Source organism: Haliaeetus albicilla, chromosome 9 (assembly GCF_947461875.1).
Source record: "Haliaeetus albicilla chromosome 9, bHalAlb1.1, whole genome shotgun sequence".
Taxonomy (NCBI): Eukaryota; Metazoa; Chordata; class Aves; order Accipitriformes; family Accipitridae; genus Haliaeetus; species Haliaeetus albicilla.
Window position 1 is genome coordinate 7,982,207 of NC_091491.1, and position 11,324 is coordinate 7,993,530.

Sequence of the window (11,324 nt, forward strand, 5' to 3'; positions counted from 1 at the left end):
GCACAAAGAAAGTCCACCTGGGACCCGGCTGGTGTCATTTGGGGTACGTGGGGAGAACTGGAGTGCAGCAGCTGCAGGCAGACCCTAAGTGTATGGCACAGGGCACCAACATCTGGCAGTGGGTTCTCCCATCTGCAGCACTCATGGTCCGAGTGGTAGTCATTTCTGATAGCAAAGCCTTTGCAGGGTGTGTAGGGATCAGTTGGAGCAGCCTCTTCTCCCCCTCTAACCCTACCTTTCTCCTTGGCGTCCTGGCCAGTGACTTGCTTGTCTGCCTTCTCTCTAGCTCACCCTGCACGTGCCCATCATATCTCATGTCGTGTCTGATTTCTTCTGTTTTTCTCATCTCTCTCCTTGTGCAGCAACACCAACCGAGCCAGAAGCAGTGGTGAAGAAGTACCTGGAAGAGCTGAAGGGCACTCCTGCTGACGAGGTGAGAGGACAGTGAAGCAACCCTGGCTTGCCCAGTGGCCTGTTCACTGGGGTGCTGTGAAAATCATGGTGATGCCTGAGGACCATCCTTCCTTGGGCATCCTATGTGGTAGATACTGCTGCTTGCAGTGGCACTGTTGACGCTAGATGGAGAGGCTTCAGCACTGCTTGAAGCCCACATGTGATAACTGGTGACTTGTCCTCATCAGAGGACTGTGACGGAGAACGCACGGTGTGGGTTGAATAGCTAAGCCTGGCAATGCCTCCCCATTTCCCTTGGAGCTGGCTGCAGGGCCTGGGGTGGAGGGAGGGAGTTTGGCTTTGGTCTCTTCTCAATGCTCATAGAGGTCGAAACTACAGAGATCAAAACCCTGCACTGGAGCTGCTCTGTAGAGGAGCAGGACATAACCATACTCAGTTCTCACTCATCCCCTCTGACTGATGGCAGCTCTCTTCCTGTGCTGTCCAGGAGGTGGTGGAGTGGGGCAATACCAGCCAGATAAGGAAACCTGTCTCTGCCCTTAAACCTCAAAGGAAGGGATTAAAGTTGAAGGCAAACCTTCCTGAAGCATCTTGATCGCTTCCTTGGTGGGTCAGTCATTATGATCAGCCTATGCTTGCACTACACGGTGGTTTTCTCCTTTCTGTCTTGGACTCTAGGACTGTATCATCTGCATGGAGAAGCTGTCCTCCCCCTCAGGTTACAGCGATGCATGCGAGTGCAGCACAATCAAGCCAGAGACAGTTGGTCGTCTGACAAACTGCCAGCACTCCTTCCACATGCTCTGCATGCTGGCCATGTACTCCAACGGGAACAAGGTATCAAGCTGGCCCATCCCCACCAGGTTCCTTGTGCCCAGGTGACTCAGCTGTGGAGCTCTGATGCCTGCTTCTCTCTCCTTGCAGGATGGGAGTTTGCAGTGCCCCTCTTGTAAAACCATCTACGGAGAGAAAACTGGTACTCAGCCCAAAGGGAAGATGGAGGTCTCCACTTTCCCCCAGTCCCTCCCTGGCCACAAGGACTGTGGGACAATCCAGATTGTGTATCACATCAGCAGAGGCATTCAGGTGAGTGCACAGCATGCTCGCAGGTACGGCTGCTGCCAAGATAGCACAAACTGCGAGACCCTCCCAGAAGGTATTGGGATCCAGTACAGTATCTGCTGGCAGCCCATCACTGAGCAGCCTAAGGTGCCTTAAGCCAGCAGCTGCACTGGCTGCTCTTCAATGTATGAGTGACTTGGGTCTCCTCCATGAAAGATCTTTTCCCACTTTGAGAGTGGGCCCAGGGTCTACAACAGCCTTTCATCTGCAGTGAAGACTAATGTCTGCATGAAGCAGGGAGGAGACTTGGCCCATGCTCACAAGGTGGGAGAGATCCCAATGTCTGGTTTCACATCCCACATCTGAGGTTTCAGTGGTTGCAGTGAGCTTGCAAAGGTTTGAGCTGGGTGGTCTTTTTAGGGTGGCATCAGACCACGTGGAAAAAGCTTTGGTTTGGGGCTGTCTCCCACCAGAATTTAAGTAATCTGAAGAGCTGGCTTTGTATCCCAGCACGAGACCGCTCTTGGAGGACCCATAATACTCATATGTCCCATAAGAACAGGTCAGATACCTCATACTCATCATCAGCAATACCTTGCTCCTTTTACGTGGAAGAGCTGGTTCCATGTCAAATCCTGCTGCTGATCCTAAATCCTGCTGCTGAGGGATTGTCCAACTCATATGAAGATAGACGTGCCCATGCCAAATACGTCTCATCTTTTGCAGGGCCCTGAGCACCCCAACCCTGGGATGCCATACACAGCAAGAGGCTTTCCTCGCTATTGTTATCTACCAGACAATGAGAAGGGCAGAAAGGTAAGGTATCACACCCTGATAACACGACCCTTCTCAGGTTGTCCCTTGGCCCTGTGTTGGTGGATCAGCCCAACAGGGTTGCTTTTGGGAGCTGTCCCCATGATGCTAACCAGCTATTCTTGGTAGCTGTCCATGCTGTTTGTTCCTTACGTGTATTTGTAATCCCTCTGCCCATGAAGATCTTTGGTGCTTCTTCACAGCTTTAACTGTGAAGACTTGTTCTCCTTCATCCTTTTATTAAACAAAAGCCCATCTGATCTTTTGGGAAGACACTCCTGGCCTGTCTTGGGTTATGCAGTTACAACGGTTTGCACTGAGAACTGCTGAGCTTGGAAAGTCCAGCTGCTGGCTCTTCCACTCCCTGTTTCCTCTGGTTGGGTGTGTTTGCCTCAACTCATGCTGGTATTTTTCAAGTCCTGGAAGACCAGCATGTGTAGGGAATGGTCCTTCTCATCAGGGGAATCAGATGGGTAACTAGGAGGTGAGGAAGATCCCTTCTGATGCTGGGATCTTTGGTTTCCTCCTGCTACAGCAGGGATTTAAGTTGTCAAGCTTCTGGCAAGCTGCTTTCATGGCTCAAGTCTCCTAGCTGCTGAAGGCCAGCTTTGGTTTTTCTCTTTCCACCTCCAGGTCCTGGAGCTCCTGAGGGTGGCTTGGAAGAGACGCCTGATTTTCACAGTGGGCACCTCCAGCACAACCGGTGAGAGCAACACAGTGGTGTGGAATGAGATCCACCACAAGACCGAGATGGACACAAACCTGAGTGGCCATGGCTACCCTGACCCCAACTACCTGGACAATGTGCTGGCGGAGCTGGCCGCGCAGGGTGTCACCGAGGACTGCCTGAGACAATGAGCTGGGATGGGGTCCCGGCTGTGCCGTGCACGCGTCGGGGAGCCCACCTAGTGCACTTATTCCTGTTGCCTTAAGTTCCTGTGTCTGACCGCCTGTCACACTGAGCAATAACACTGTACTGCGGAAGCCCTGCCTGCTCTTCACAGTGTCTTTTTTGGGAGGAAAGGATATTTTTGTAGAAATTGTGCTTGCATCTCTGGGTGGGGTTGATGGCTGCAGCCAAGACCAGCTGGGACAGTGGTCCTGAGGTGACAGATCCCCTTGTGAAGGGAGGACCTTGTCCTAGTAACGCTTGGGGACAGGATGGGGAGAGGAGAGCATCTCATTCCTACTAGACCATGTGGAAAGCAAACCAAGGCCTCCCTCTGGCACACAGCAGCTCCCCGTCTCTGAGGCACCTCTTAGAGCGAAGCCTCCTCCCTCCTGCCCCTGTATCTCTGCTTGGTTGTAATAAACACTTCATTTCCACAGCGAGTCGCTGCTTTGCCTTCAAGCTGCCTGATGGCTTGGGGTGCCTCCCCTCTCGGTGGCCCTCTCTGAGGGACCAGCCTGCTCCACAGAGCTGGGGACACTCGATCCAGCCAGGAGAAAGGAGGGAAAGCTCAGCTCTGCTGGAGGGACACAAATCTCTGCAGGGGCAGGACACGGAGCGCTGATCCCAGGGGTCAGGGATTGCAGCCTGCCAGCGCTTCGCCCACGGGAGCCTGGTAGTCTGTGGGCACGGTGCCGGCAGAGGTGACCGGGCAGTGTCCGTCCTGGGGGACGTCCTGAGCTGCCATCCTTTCTGAAGCCCTTCGGGCAGGACCTGCCCCTTTTTTCCCCTTCTCTCAGGTGAAATGGCAGCAGTTTGGGGCTGTTGGTGCCCGGTGAAGGCTCTGTAGGGAGGAGGCTGTTGTGCTTTGTGCTGCTGCTGCTGCAGGGAGTGCTGGTGCCACCAGGCGGTGACAGGCCACCTTCCTCCCCGGCTCTGCTGCCAGCTGGGCGGTGGTGGCAGCGATGCAGGGATGCTCTCCGGGTGGGAGCACAGTCCCTGCACCATGAACTCTGCCTGTTATGAGTGCTAGCACCTTGCTGAGGGGATATTGCCTCAATCCTGGTGGCCTTGCTGTACGTTGTCCCCAGGCTTCTTGTCACCTGGTAGCTGAAGCTCTTTTTAAGAGCTGTTTCTTGCTGTTCCCCTCCCTGTGGCCACCAGCTGCAAGTCCCTGGAGCTCTGCCCACATTAAATCCCTTTGGCACACCTGACGCCCTGGTGCCATCTGCCATTTTACCTCCTTCCTGGGAGATCTGGGACATGGCCATGCTCTGTGGTAGCTCTGTCTTGGCATCCTCCTGGGACCAGCATGTCCTGGACCAGCAGAGGGGCGGTTTTGTCGTGCCAATATACAAACAAAAGGATTTTCAGAGCTGTCAAGGGCTGGAGCTTTCCCCGGCGTCTATCTTGTGCTTGCAGCCTCCTGGTTACTCTCTTGCTGCAGGCTCTAGGGAGAAGACCCTCAAACATCCAGGGAAGTTTGGGGATGCTGCAAGAATGGAAGCTGCTTGGGTGGAGCAGGTATGTGTCTGTGTGTTGCTGAGCTCTACGAAAATGGGCTGTGTCTGCTCCTCTCCCGCCCTGGTTGCGAAAGGAAGGTTTTGAGTTTAAACCTCAGCTTTGTATCCCCAGATCATGTTCTTCCAGCAATCGAAACAATTGAAGCAAAAATTGAGCAGGGTTCACCCAGCCCTGTACAAAGCAAGAATTTCCTGCTGAGCGTTGCCCAAGGCATCTTTGGCAGATGCTCATGTGTGTGAATCAGCTCCAGCCTCCCTGTGTCTGGGCTGGTCCAGGGCTGGGGCACTGCGGCGTGAGCTGGCCAGGCTCAGTGCCTCATCCCTGCCTGTCACGTCCTCTGCCACGAGGACATGAGACATCTCCTAAAATCCTGGCCGTGTCCATGCTGAGCCTGAGACGGCTTAGCCCCTGCGGCAGGGGGATGCAGGCAGCAAAGGGGTGGAAAGCAGCAGAGCCCGGTGCTCGGGCACTGCTGCACAGGGGGATGCTTTGAAGTCGGTTCCCTCTCTGCCCTGGGGCAGCGGTAGCAGCGTGGGGCAAAAGCATGACTGCAATGCCGTGGTGCCGGTTGGAGCCGGGAGGGGACAGGGCCTAAAATAAGTGCTTAATAACGCTACTGGACGGGTCTGACCAAAAGATTTGGGTCCCCCTGGCCCTGGCTGGAGACCCAGGGTGGGGGTTTCTCCCTTCCCCCTGCAGCGCAAGCCTGTTTGCAGCGGGGTGGTTATTATTAGCCGAGCCTTGACCCCGCAGGTATGCTGGCCCCGTGTCCCAGTAGCGGGTACCGGCAGCTGAAACTGTGACTCACTGTCCCCCTGTGTCATCCTGCCTCCCTCACCCGGCCGCTGGCATCCCGCCGGGCAGCGGGAAGGAGGGCTCTGGGGTGGCAGATGGGGGGCTGGCGTATCCCTGTGGGCATCTGTGGACCCCAGGGCAGGTATTGCTGGGTTGGAAGAGGGGAATAAGGCAGGGAGGGGAGGAGGGATGGAGGCTGCAGCTGCGCCTGATTTTCCCCTTTGCAGCTGGACTGTGTAATCTTTGAATGCCCCATTTCCACTTAATCTGAAGTTGCCGTCCCGGCCTCTTCGGGAAGGGGGGGAAGTCCCCTCCCACGCAGGAATGGGCAGCCGCTGCCCTTGGCAAACACCGGAGAAGGAGCACTCAAATCCCTCTGCGTGGAGAGCAGCTGGCGGGGGGGTGCAGCGGTGGGGGGCTCCCAAGCTGTGGGGCAGCTCCCATTCTAGGGTCACTGAGCCTGGCCCCCTCCCGAGGGCTTGGGAACCCTTTCCCCAGGGAGGGGGACCGTGGCCCGGCCCCGCTGCCAGCGAGGGGGAAGGATGGATGGGGAAATGTCAGCATTGGGTGGGCCTGGAGTTTGGGCACCTCCGTGCCCCTGGTGCTGGGTGGGACCATTTGCCTTAAACACTTGAGGATTTGGGTGAGTTCAGGGTGTGATGGCTCAGGAGCGCTTCCCTGCCCTTGGGGCAAGGCTGGCTGCATCCAAAACCAGCCGGGCATGGGCTCACCCCTCGCACTGGCTCCGGGGGCCAGGTGGGCACGAGGCATCCGCAGGGAGTCAAGTCTTGGTGGGGTGAATGGGGGTGCGGGACAACTTACCTAGCTGCCCCCATATCCCCGACAAAGACTTTGGCTCCTGCCAACCCATCCTTGACGCGGCTCCAGTCTCCTCTGTGCCTCAGTTTACCCTTTCACATCGCAGGCTTGTGCCCTGCATCCTTCCAGCCCGCTCTGGTGTCTCAGCTCTGGGCTCCAGTGGGGCGGCTCACCGGGGGGGGTTTGGGACCAGCTGGTGAGCCGAGACGTGCAGCCAGCCCCCTTTGCCCGTGGGGTCTTGCCGGGCCGGCAGAGCCGGTGCAGGAATGTAGGGCTGGGAGGGTCTGGCACCTCGGAACAGGCGGTCCCTGCGGTGGGGGCTCACGGGGCGGTTCGTCCCCTCGGCAGTGGGACGGGGTGAGCGGAGCGGGGCAGCGCGTCCAGCCCCACCGGGACGACACCATGGAGCTGCCACGGGTGCTGCTGGCGCTGGCTGGGACGGGAGCAGCCGCGGGCCTGGGTGACTCCCCTGGGGGGACGGGGGGCTCGGTGGGGCTGCGAGGTGTTTTCCCCGTGTTTGTGCCAGGGAGGGGGTTATGAGGCCGGGCATGGCTGGGGGGTCCCCACACCAGTGCTGTCCCCTGGTGCTGGCACCGCTGGCACCCCGTGAGCCCCCGCTGTGCCAGCACTGGTGTTCGTGGAGCGTAGTATGGATGCGGGCTGGGGTCAGGCTCTTACTGAGCGGTGCGGAGCACGGGGTCCCCCCCACTCACCGCCGGATCCCCCAGCCCTGCTGCCCTACGTGCCCCGCGTGCCCCCCGCGGCGCTGCCGGGGAAGCTCACCGCAACCACCTTTGCGCTGGAGAGGCCCTGCTGCGTCTTCGACCGGCACGCCAACGCCTCCGACGCCGTCTGGCTGGTGGTGGCTTTCGCCAACGGTGAGCGCCTGCTGGTCCGGCACGTGCTCCCCGCCTTGGCGGGGGGACATGGGGGACCCTCGCCGCAGCTGCTCACCCCCCCATCTGTGCCGCACAGCCTCGGACGCCTTCAGAAACCCTCCATCCCGGGCCGACGTGCCCCTGTACGAGCGGCTGCCCGCCGCCCGCTCCTATATGACGCTGGAGACGCCAGCGGCCGCGTACGCCTGCTCAGCACCGAGCCCAGCCATCCTGAGGGTTGGGGACGACACGGCATGTGGGGACCAGGGTGGCTGGGACCCCTGCAACGGGCCCCTGCCCTCCCCGGGGCCCTACAGGTAAGGCCAGAGGGACGGATCCCCCCAGGTCCCAGCTGGGGTAATTCCCCACCCAGGGTGTGCTCGTCCCCCACCGGTGTCACCGCCGTACCCGTCCCGCAGGGTGAAGTTCCTGGTGATGGGCTGCCAGGGCCCCAAAGCAGAGACGAGGTGGTCCGACCCCATCCTCCTGCGGAGAGGTACCGGCGGCACTGCCGTCCCCCCGCGAGTCCCCTGCACCTGCCCGGATGGGGTGCCGGCACGTGGCACGGTATTGGCCCTATGCCGTCACCCCAAAACCCAGAGGGGAGAAGCGGTCCTCGATCTCCCCCGGCCACCCTATCCCTCCCCTTTCCATCGCACCATCCCCGAGCCCCCCGTGTCCCCCCCGTATCCCTCATCCCGCCTCCTTCCAGCCGGCAGCCCCAGCACCATCGACCCCGCGCCCGCGCGCCGCGACAGCGACGCGGTCGTCATCGCCTCCATCCTCGCCAGCCTGGGCACCGTGCTGGCCGTGGCAGTGCTCGGCGCCGTGGGGTACGGCGGCTGCGCCGAGATGCGCTCGGGGTGGGGGGACCCGTCCATGGGGCGCCCTGGGAGAACACCCCCTCCTCGGCCCCATCAGCAAAGAGATGGAGCTATGGAGATGTGTTGAAGATTTAAAAAGCTTTTTTTTTTTTTTGCTTAAATCAGGGGTTTGTCACAGTTTGGCGAGGAGAAAGGGCCCCTCGGCAGTGGTCGGTGCGGGGGGGGCCGGCAGAGCCCCGCGGACCCCGCCTGACGCCTCTGCTTGTCTCTCCCTGCAGCACCGAGGCGTGGAGGTCCCTGTGTCGCCGGGATTCGGGAACCAGCACCTTCTCCCACAGGTCCTACAGGACCCACCACATCCCCCCGGCCCTGCCCCAACCCCTGCCCCCCGGCTGCAGGTGCAGCCCCCCGGGGCTGGGGTGCTTTGCCCCCCGGCCTCCCGGTCCCTGTCCTGCTGAGTAAAGTCTCACTTTACATCTACATCTGCCTCCTCCTTGCCTGGCTGTGGGACGATGCACCCCCTCCTCTGCCTGCCACCCTGCTCACGCACCAGCTTGGTGCTGTGTTTACCAGGCTCCCGATATCGGCCACGAAGCGCTGGACCTGCGGCGGATAGGGGCACCGGGTCTCCCCCAAAACCGCCCAGGGCCTCGGCTTGGCGGCCTTTGGTAACAGGGAGGCCACATGCTGGCACCGGTGGGGTCTGCGGGGACCCCCGAGGTGGGCATCACCCTGGGGTGGCACTCTCTGCCCCATTGCCTGGGTGAGGATTGTTGCCCGCCAGCGTCACGAGCGTGGCAGTTCTCAGTACGCCTCCCGGGCAGGCAGTCAGGCATAGGAAATGCTCCCTGGGGAAACAAGCCCAACCTGTTTGCCACGGGGCTGGCGCAGGAATGTGGGCGGTTGGCGGCCACAGGTAGGTTCCCCGCAAGGACGCAGAACCCGGCCACCCGCACTCCCTCCCTTGGCATCCAGGCGCCCGCACCATGTTCCTGCTGCTTCTCCCGCTCCTAGCGATGGCCCACGGCCTGGGTGAGTCCGCCAACGCCGCCGGGCTGGACTGGGGGTCCCCGCTGTCCCCTGTTTGCGGGGCTGGACTGGGGGTCCCCGCTGTCCCCTGTTTGCGGGGGTTGTCCCCGGAGCCTGGAGGTGCAGGGCAGCTGATGCCCCCCTGCTGTTCTGGGTGTCACCCCTAGCTAGCATCCCTGGTGTCACCTTCCTGGGACTGCTGGTACAGCGTGGGGTCCTCTGGGGGGGTCTCGCAGGGGTGTCCCTCCCTGGGTGGTGGCACGGGGGTGTCTTCGCTTCCTCTTCTCATGAAACACGTCGTGTCTGAGGCAAAATGCGGGGGCAGGAGGGGAGCGGGGGCCTCGCAGCTGGGATCGTGGGGGTCTGCTCCCTCCTGTCCCTGTCTCCACGCCGAGCCCCCAGTACTGCTGCAGCCGGACGGAGCCACGGGTCCGGGGACTGCAGCGGGGGTCTCGCACCCCTCCACTGCACATCTCCCCCCTCTTGGCTTCTCACCGCAGACGTGCGCCCATACAAACCCAAACTGAGCACGGCCAGCCTGGGGGGCCTGACGACCAGTTCCACCTTCACACTGGAGCAGCCCCGCTGCGTCTTCAACCTGCAAGAAGACGTCGTCATCTGGCTGGTGGTGGCCGTCCCCAAGGGTAGGTGGGATGCGGCGAGGCCCCGGGGGGAGCAGCCCCGGGCAGGGGTGTGCTCAGGGCTCCCCGTGCCCCCCCAACCCACCCCGGGGTCCCTCCTCATCCCTGTCCTTGTCCCTGCAGCCGTCCCCAGCTTCAACAACAGCGTGATGCCGGGGTCCCCCAAGACAGCGTTCCAGAAGTTCCCCACCAGCGTCTTCGCCTACATGACCCTCAACACCACCCTCCTCAACTACCCCTGCCACAAACCCCCCAGGGAGATCACGGTGCTGCGCGTCGGCAGCGAGACCAGCTGCGCCAAGGATAACACGAGACCCACCTGCAACGGCCCCCTGCCTGGTCCTGGGCCCTACCAGTGAGCCTGCCTATGGGGACATGCCCCCCACCCCTGCCGGCAGCCCCCCCCGGCTCGCGGGACCGTGGCCAACCTCCCTTCCCACCCCAGGGTGAAGTTTCTCGCCTTGAATGATTCCAACCCTGTGGCTGAGACAGCCTGGTCGGACCCCATCACCCTGAGGACAGGTACCGCTGCCGGGGTGCTTGTCCTGCCCGTCGCATCATCCCGCAGCCATCGGGTGTTGGGGGCGTGCGGGGTGGTCCCGGGGGGCTGCACGCTGAGCACCAGCGGCTCAGGGCATAGCGCTGCTGCGAGCAGCCGGGGAAACTGAGGCAGGGTGCTGCTGCAGGTCCTGCTGGGGTATGATGGCACCGTGCGACGGCACGTTGTGTTTGCACGCTGCAATTGCACGTTGCATTTGCACACTGGCATTGCATGTTGTACTTGCGCTGTGCAATTGCACGCTGCGATCTCCCACGAACGCACCGTGCCCCGGCTGCTGCGCTGCCTCGGGGTGCACGTGCCCCTCTCTCCCCTCCTGCTCTCTCCCCAGCCCGGCAGCTCAGCAGCATCCCCACCACGGGCAGCGGGCGCAGCGCCGGCATGATCGCCCTCACCTCCATCCTCTCCATCCTCTTCGCCATCCTGCTGGCCAGCCTGGTGGCCATGCTGGTCTTCTGTGGGTGAGTGCCACCCGGGAGCCACGATGGGTGCTAGGGACGTGGGACCTGGGTCAGAGGGTGACACTGGCACCCCGCAGCCCCCCCCCTCCTCCCTCACCTCCCCCCTTCCCTCCCCAGCTCAAACGCTTACAGCGGCAGCAGCAGCTTCAGCAAACCGGAGGCGGTGACGGTGCAGCGGTACAACACCCACCATGTCTACAACCAGCCAGCCGCCCGGCTCTGAGCCCCCGTCGCGGCCACACGCAGCCTCCCCCCCTGCTCCCGCCGGCCCGCGCACCCTCGGGTGCCCTCGCGATTGCGCCACCGGTGTCGATGGCACGACGCCTGCCGCCGTGGGGGCACGGCCAGAGCTGCCCTGTGGACCGGGGCCCCGGGGAGCCACAATGGAGCGGGAGATTAAAGGCCTTTCCGCATGCTTTGCGCCCGGTCTCTGCCTCCTGTTTGTGCCCCCCCCCCCGGGAATGGCACCCACCGAAACCTCGCCGCCTCCCGCAGCCCCCGGAAAAAGCCCCGTGCCCCCGTCCCCGTGCCCCCACGCAGGGCTCTGAGCCCCATCCCTGGGTGGGGGATGACTGCCGCCCAGGGCAGGATGCGGCCAGGGATGCTGTGGAGTGGG

General features: G+C 61.6%; 3 protein-coding genes across 7 annotated transcripts in view; all 3 read left to right on the top strand.

The window, feature by feature from the left end:
* DTX2 (deltex E3 ubiquitin ligase 2) overlaps positions 1-3,279 on the top strand; it is a 41,410-nt gene extending 38,131 nt beyond the window's left edge. For all 4 annotated transcript variants that reach the window (XM_069791395.1, XM_069791396.1, XM_069791397.1 and 1 more), the window contains 5 exons: positions 363-433; positions 1,093-1,251; positions 1,339-1,500; positions 2,203-2,292; positions 2,923-3,279. In XM_069791395.1, coding sequence (XP_069647496.1) covers positions 363-433; positions 1,093-1,251; positions 1,339-1,500; positions 2,203-2,292; positions 2,923-3,147 — 707 coding nt within the window. In that variant the 3' untranslated portion in view covers positions 3,148-3,279. The remainder of the gene's footprint in view (positions 1-362; positions 434-1,092; positions 1,252-1,338; positions 1,501-2,202; positions 2,293-2,922) is intronic.
* Positions 3,280-6,850: 3,571 nt separating this feature from the next.
* Positions 6,851-8,749, top strand: LOC138686674 (uroplakin-3b-like). Of its 2 annotated transcripts, XM_069790746.1 has the most exons (5): positions 6,851-7,194; positions 7,292-7,511; positions 7,614-7,690; positions 7,907-8,027; positions 8,297-8,570. In XM_069790746.1, exons 1-5 carry the CDS (start codon positions 6,966-6,968, stop codon positions 8,478-8,480), a joined length of 831 nt encoding a protein of 276 aa, XP_069646847.1. In that variant the 5' UTR covers positions 6,851-6,965; the 3' UTR covers positions 8,481-8,570. The 2 variants fall into 2 exon arrangements, with proteins under 2 accessions (XP_069646847.1, XP_069646846.1); XM_069790745.1 differs by lacking the exon at positions 7,907-8,027 and having other exon boundaries at positions 8,297-8,749.
* A 148-nt stretch (positions 8,750-8,897) lies between these two features.
* Positions 8,898-11,127, top strand: LOC138686675 (uroplakin-3b-like protein 1). The gene is made up of 6 exons (XM_069790747.1): positions 8,898-9,050; positions 9,548-9,691; positions 9,812-10,043; positions 10,134-10,210; positions 10,579-10,708; positions 10,826-11,127. Exons 1-6 carry the CDS (start codon positions 9,005-9,007, stop codon positions 10,929-10,931), a joined length of 735 nt encoding a protein of 244 aa, XP_069646848.1. The 5' UTR covers positions 8,898-9,004; the 3' UTR covers positions 10,932-11,127.
* Positions 11,128-11,324: the final 197 nt, after the last annotated feature.

What these genes read in the sequence shown, in the direction of transcription:
- LOC138686674 (XM_069790745.1), top strand. Translation starts at nt 6,966, where the DNA reads ATGGATGCGGGCTGGGGTCAGGCTCTTACTGAGCGGTGCGGAGCACGG. An exon ending in GGTGGTGGCTTTCGCCAACG is followed by an intron (nt 7,195 to 7,291) that starts GTGAGCGCCTGC and finishes TGTGCCGCACAG; the next exon opens with CCTCGGACGCCTTCAGAAAC. An exon ending in CCCCATCCTCCTGCGGAGAG is followed by an intron (nt 7,691 to 8,296) that starts GTACCGGCGGCA and finishes CTCTCCCTGCAG; the next exon opens with CACCGAGGCGTGGAGGTCCC.
- LOC138686675 (XM_069790747.1), top strand. Translation starts at nt 9,005, where the DNA reads ATGTTCCTGCTGCTTCTCCCGCTCCTAGCGATGGCCCACGGCCTGG. An exon ending in GGTGGTGGCCGTCCCCAAGG is followed by an intron (nt 9,692 to 9,811) that starts GTAGGTGGGATG and finishes TTGTCCCTGCAG; the next exon opens with CCGTCCCCAGCTTCAACAAC. An exon ending in GCCATGCTGGTCTTCTGTGG is followed by an intron (nt 10,709 to 10,825) that starts GTGAGTGCCACC and finishes TTCCCTCCCCAG; the next exon opens with CTCAAACGCTTACAGCGGCA.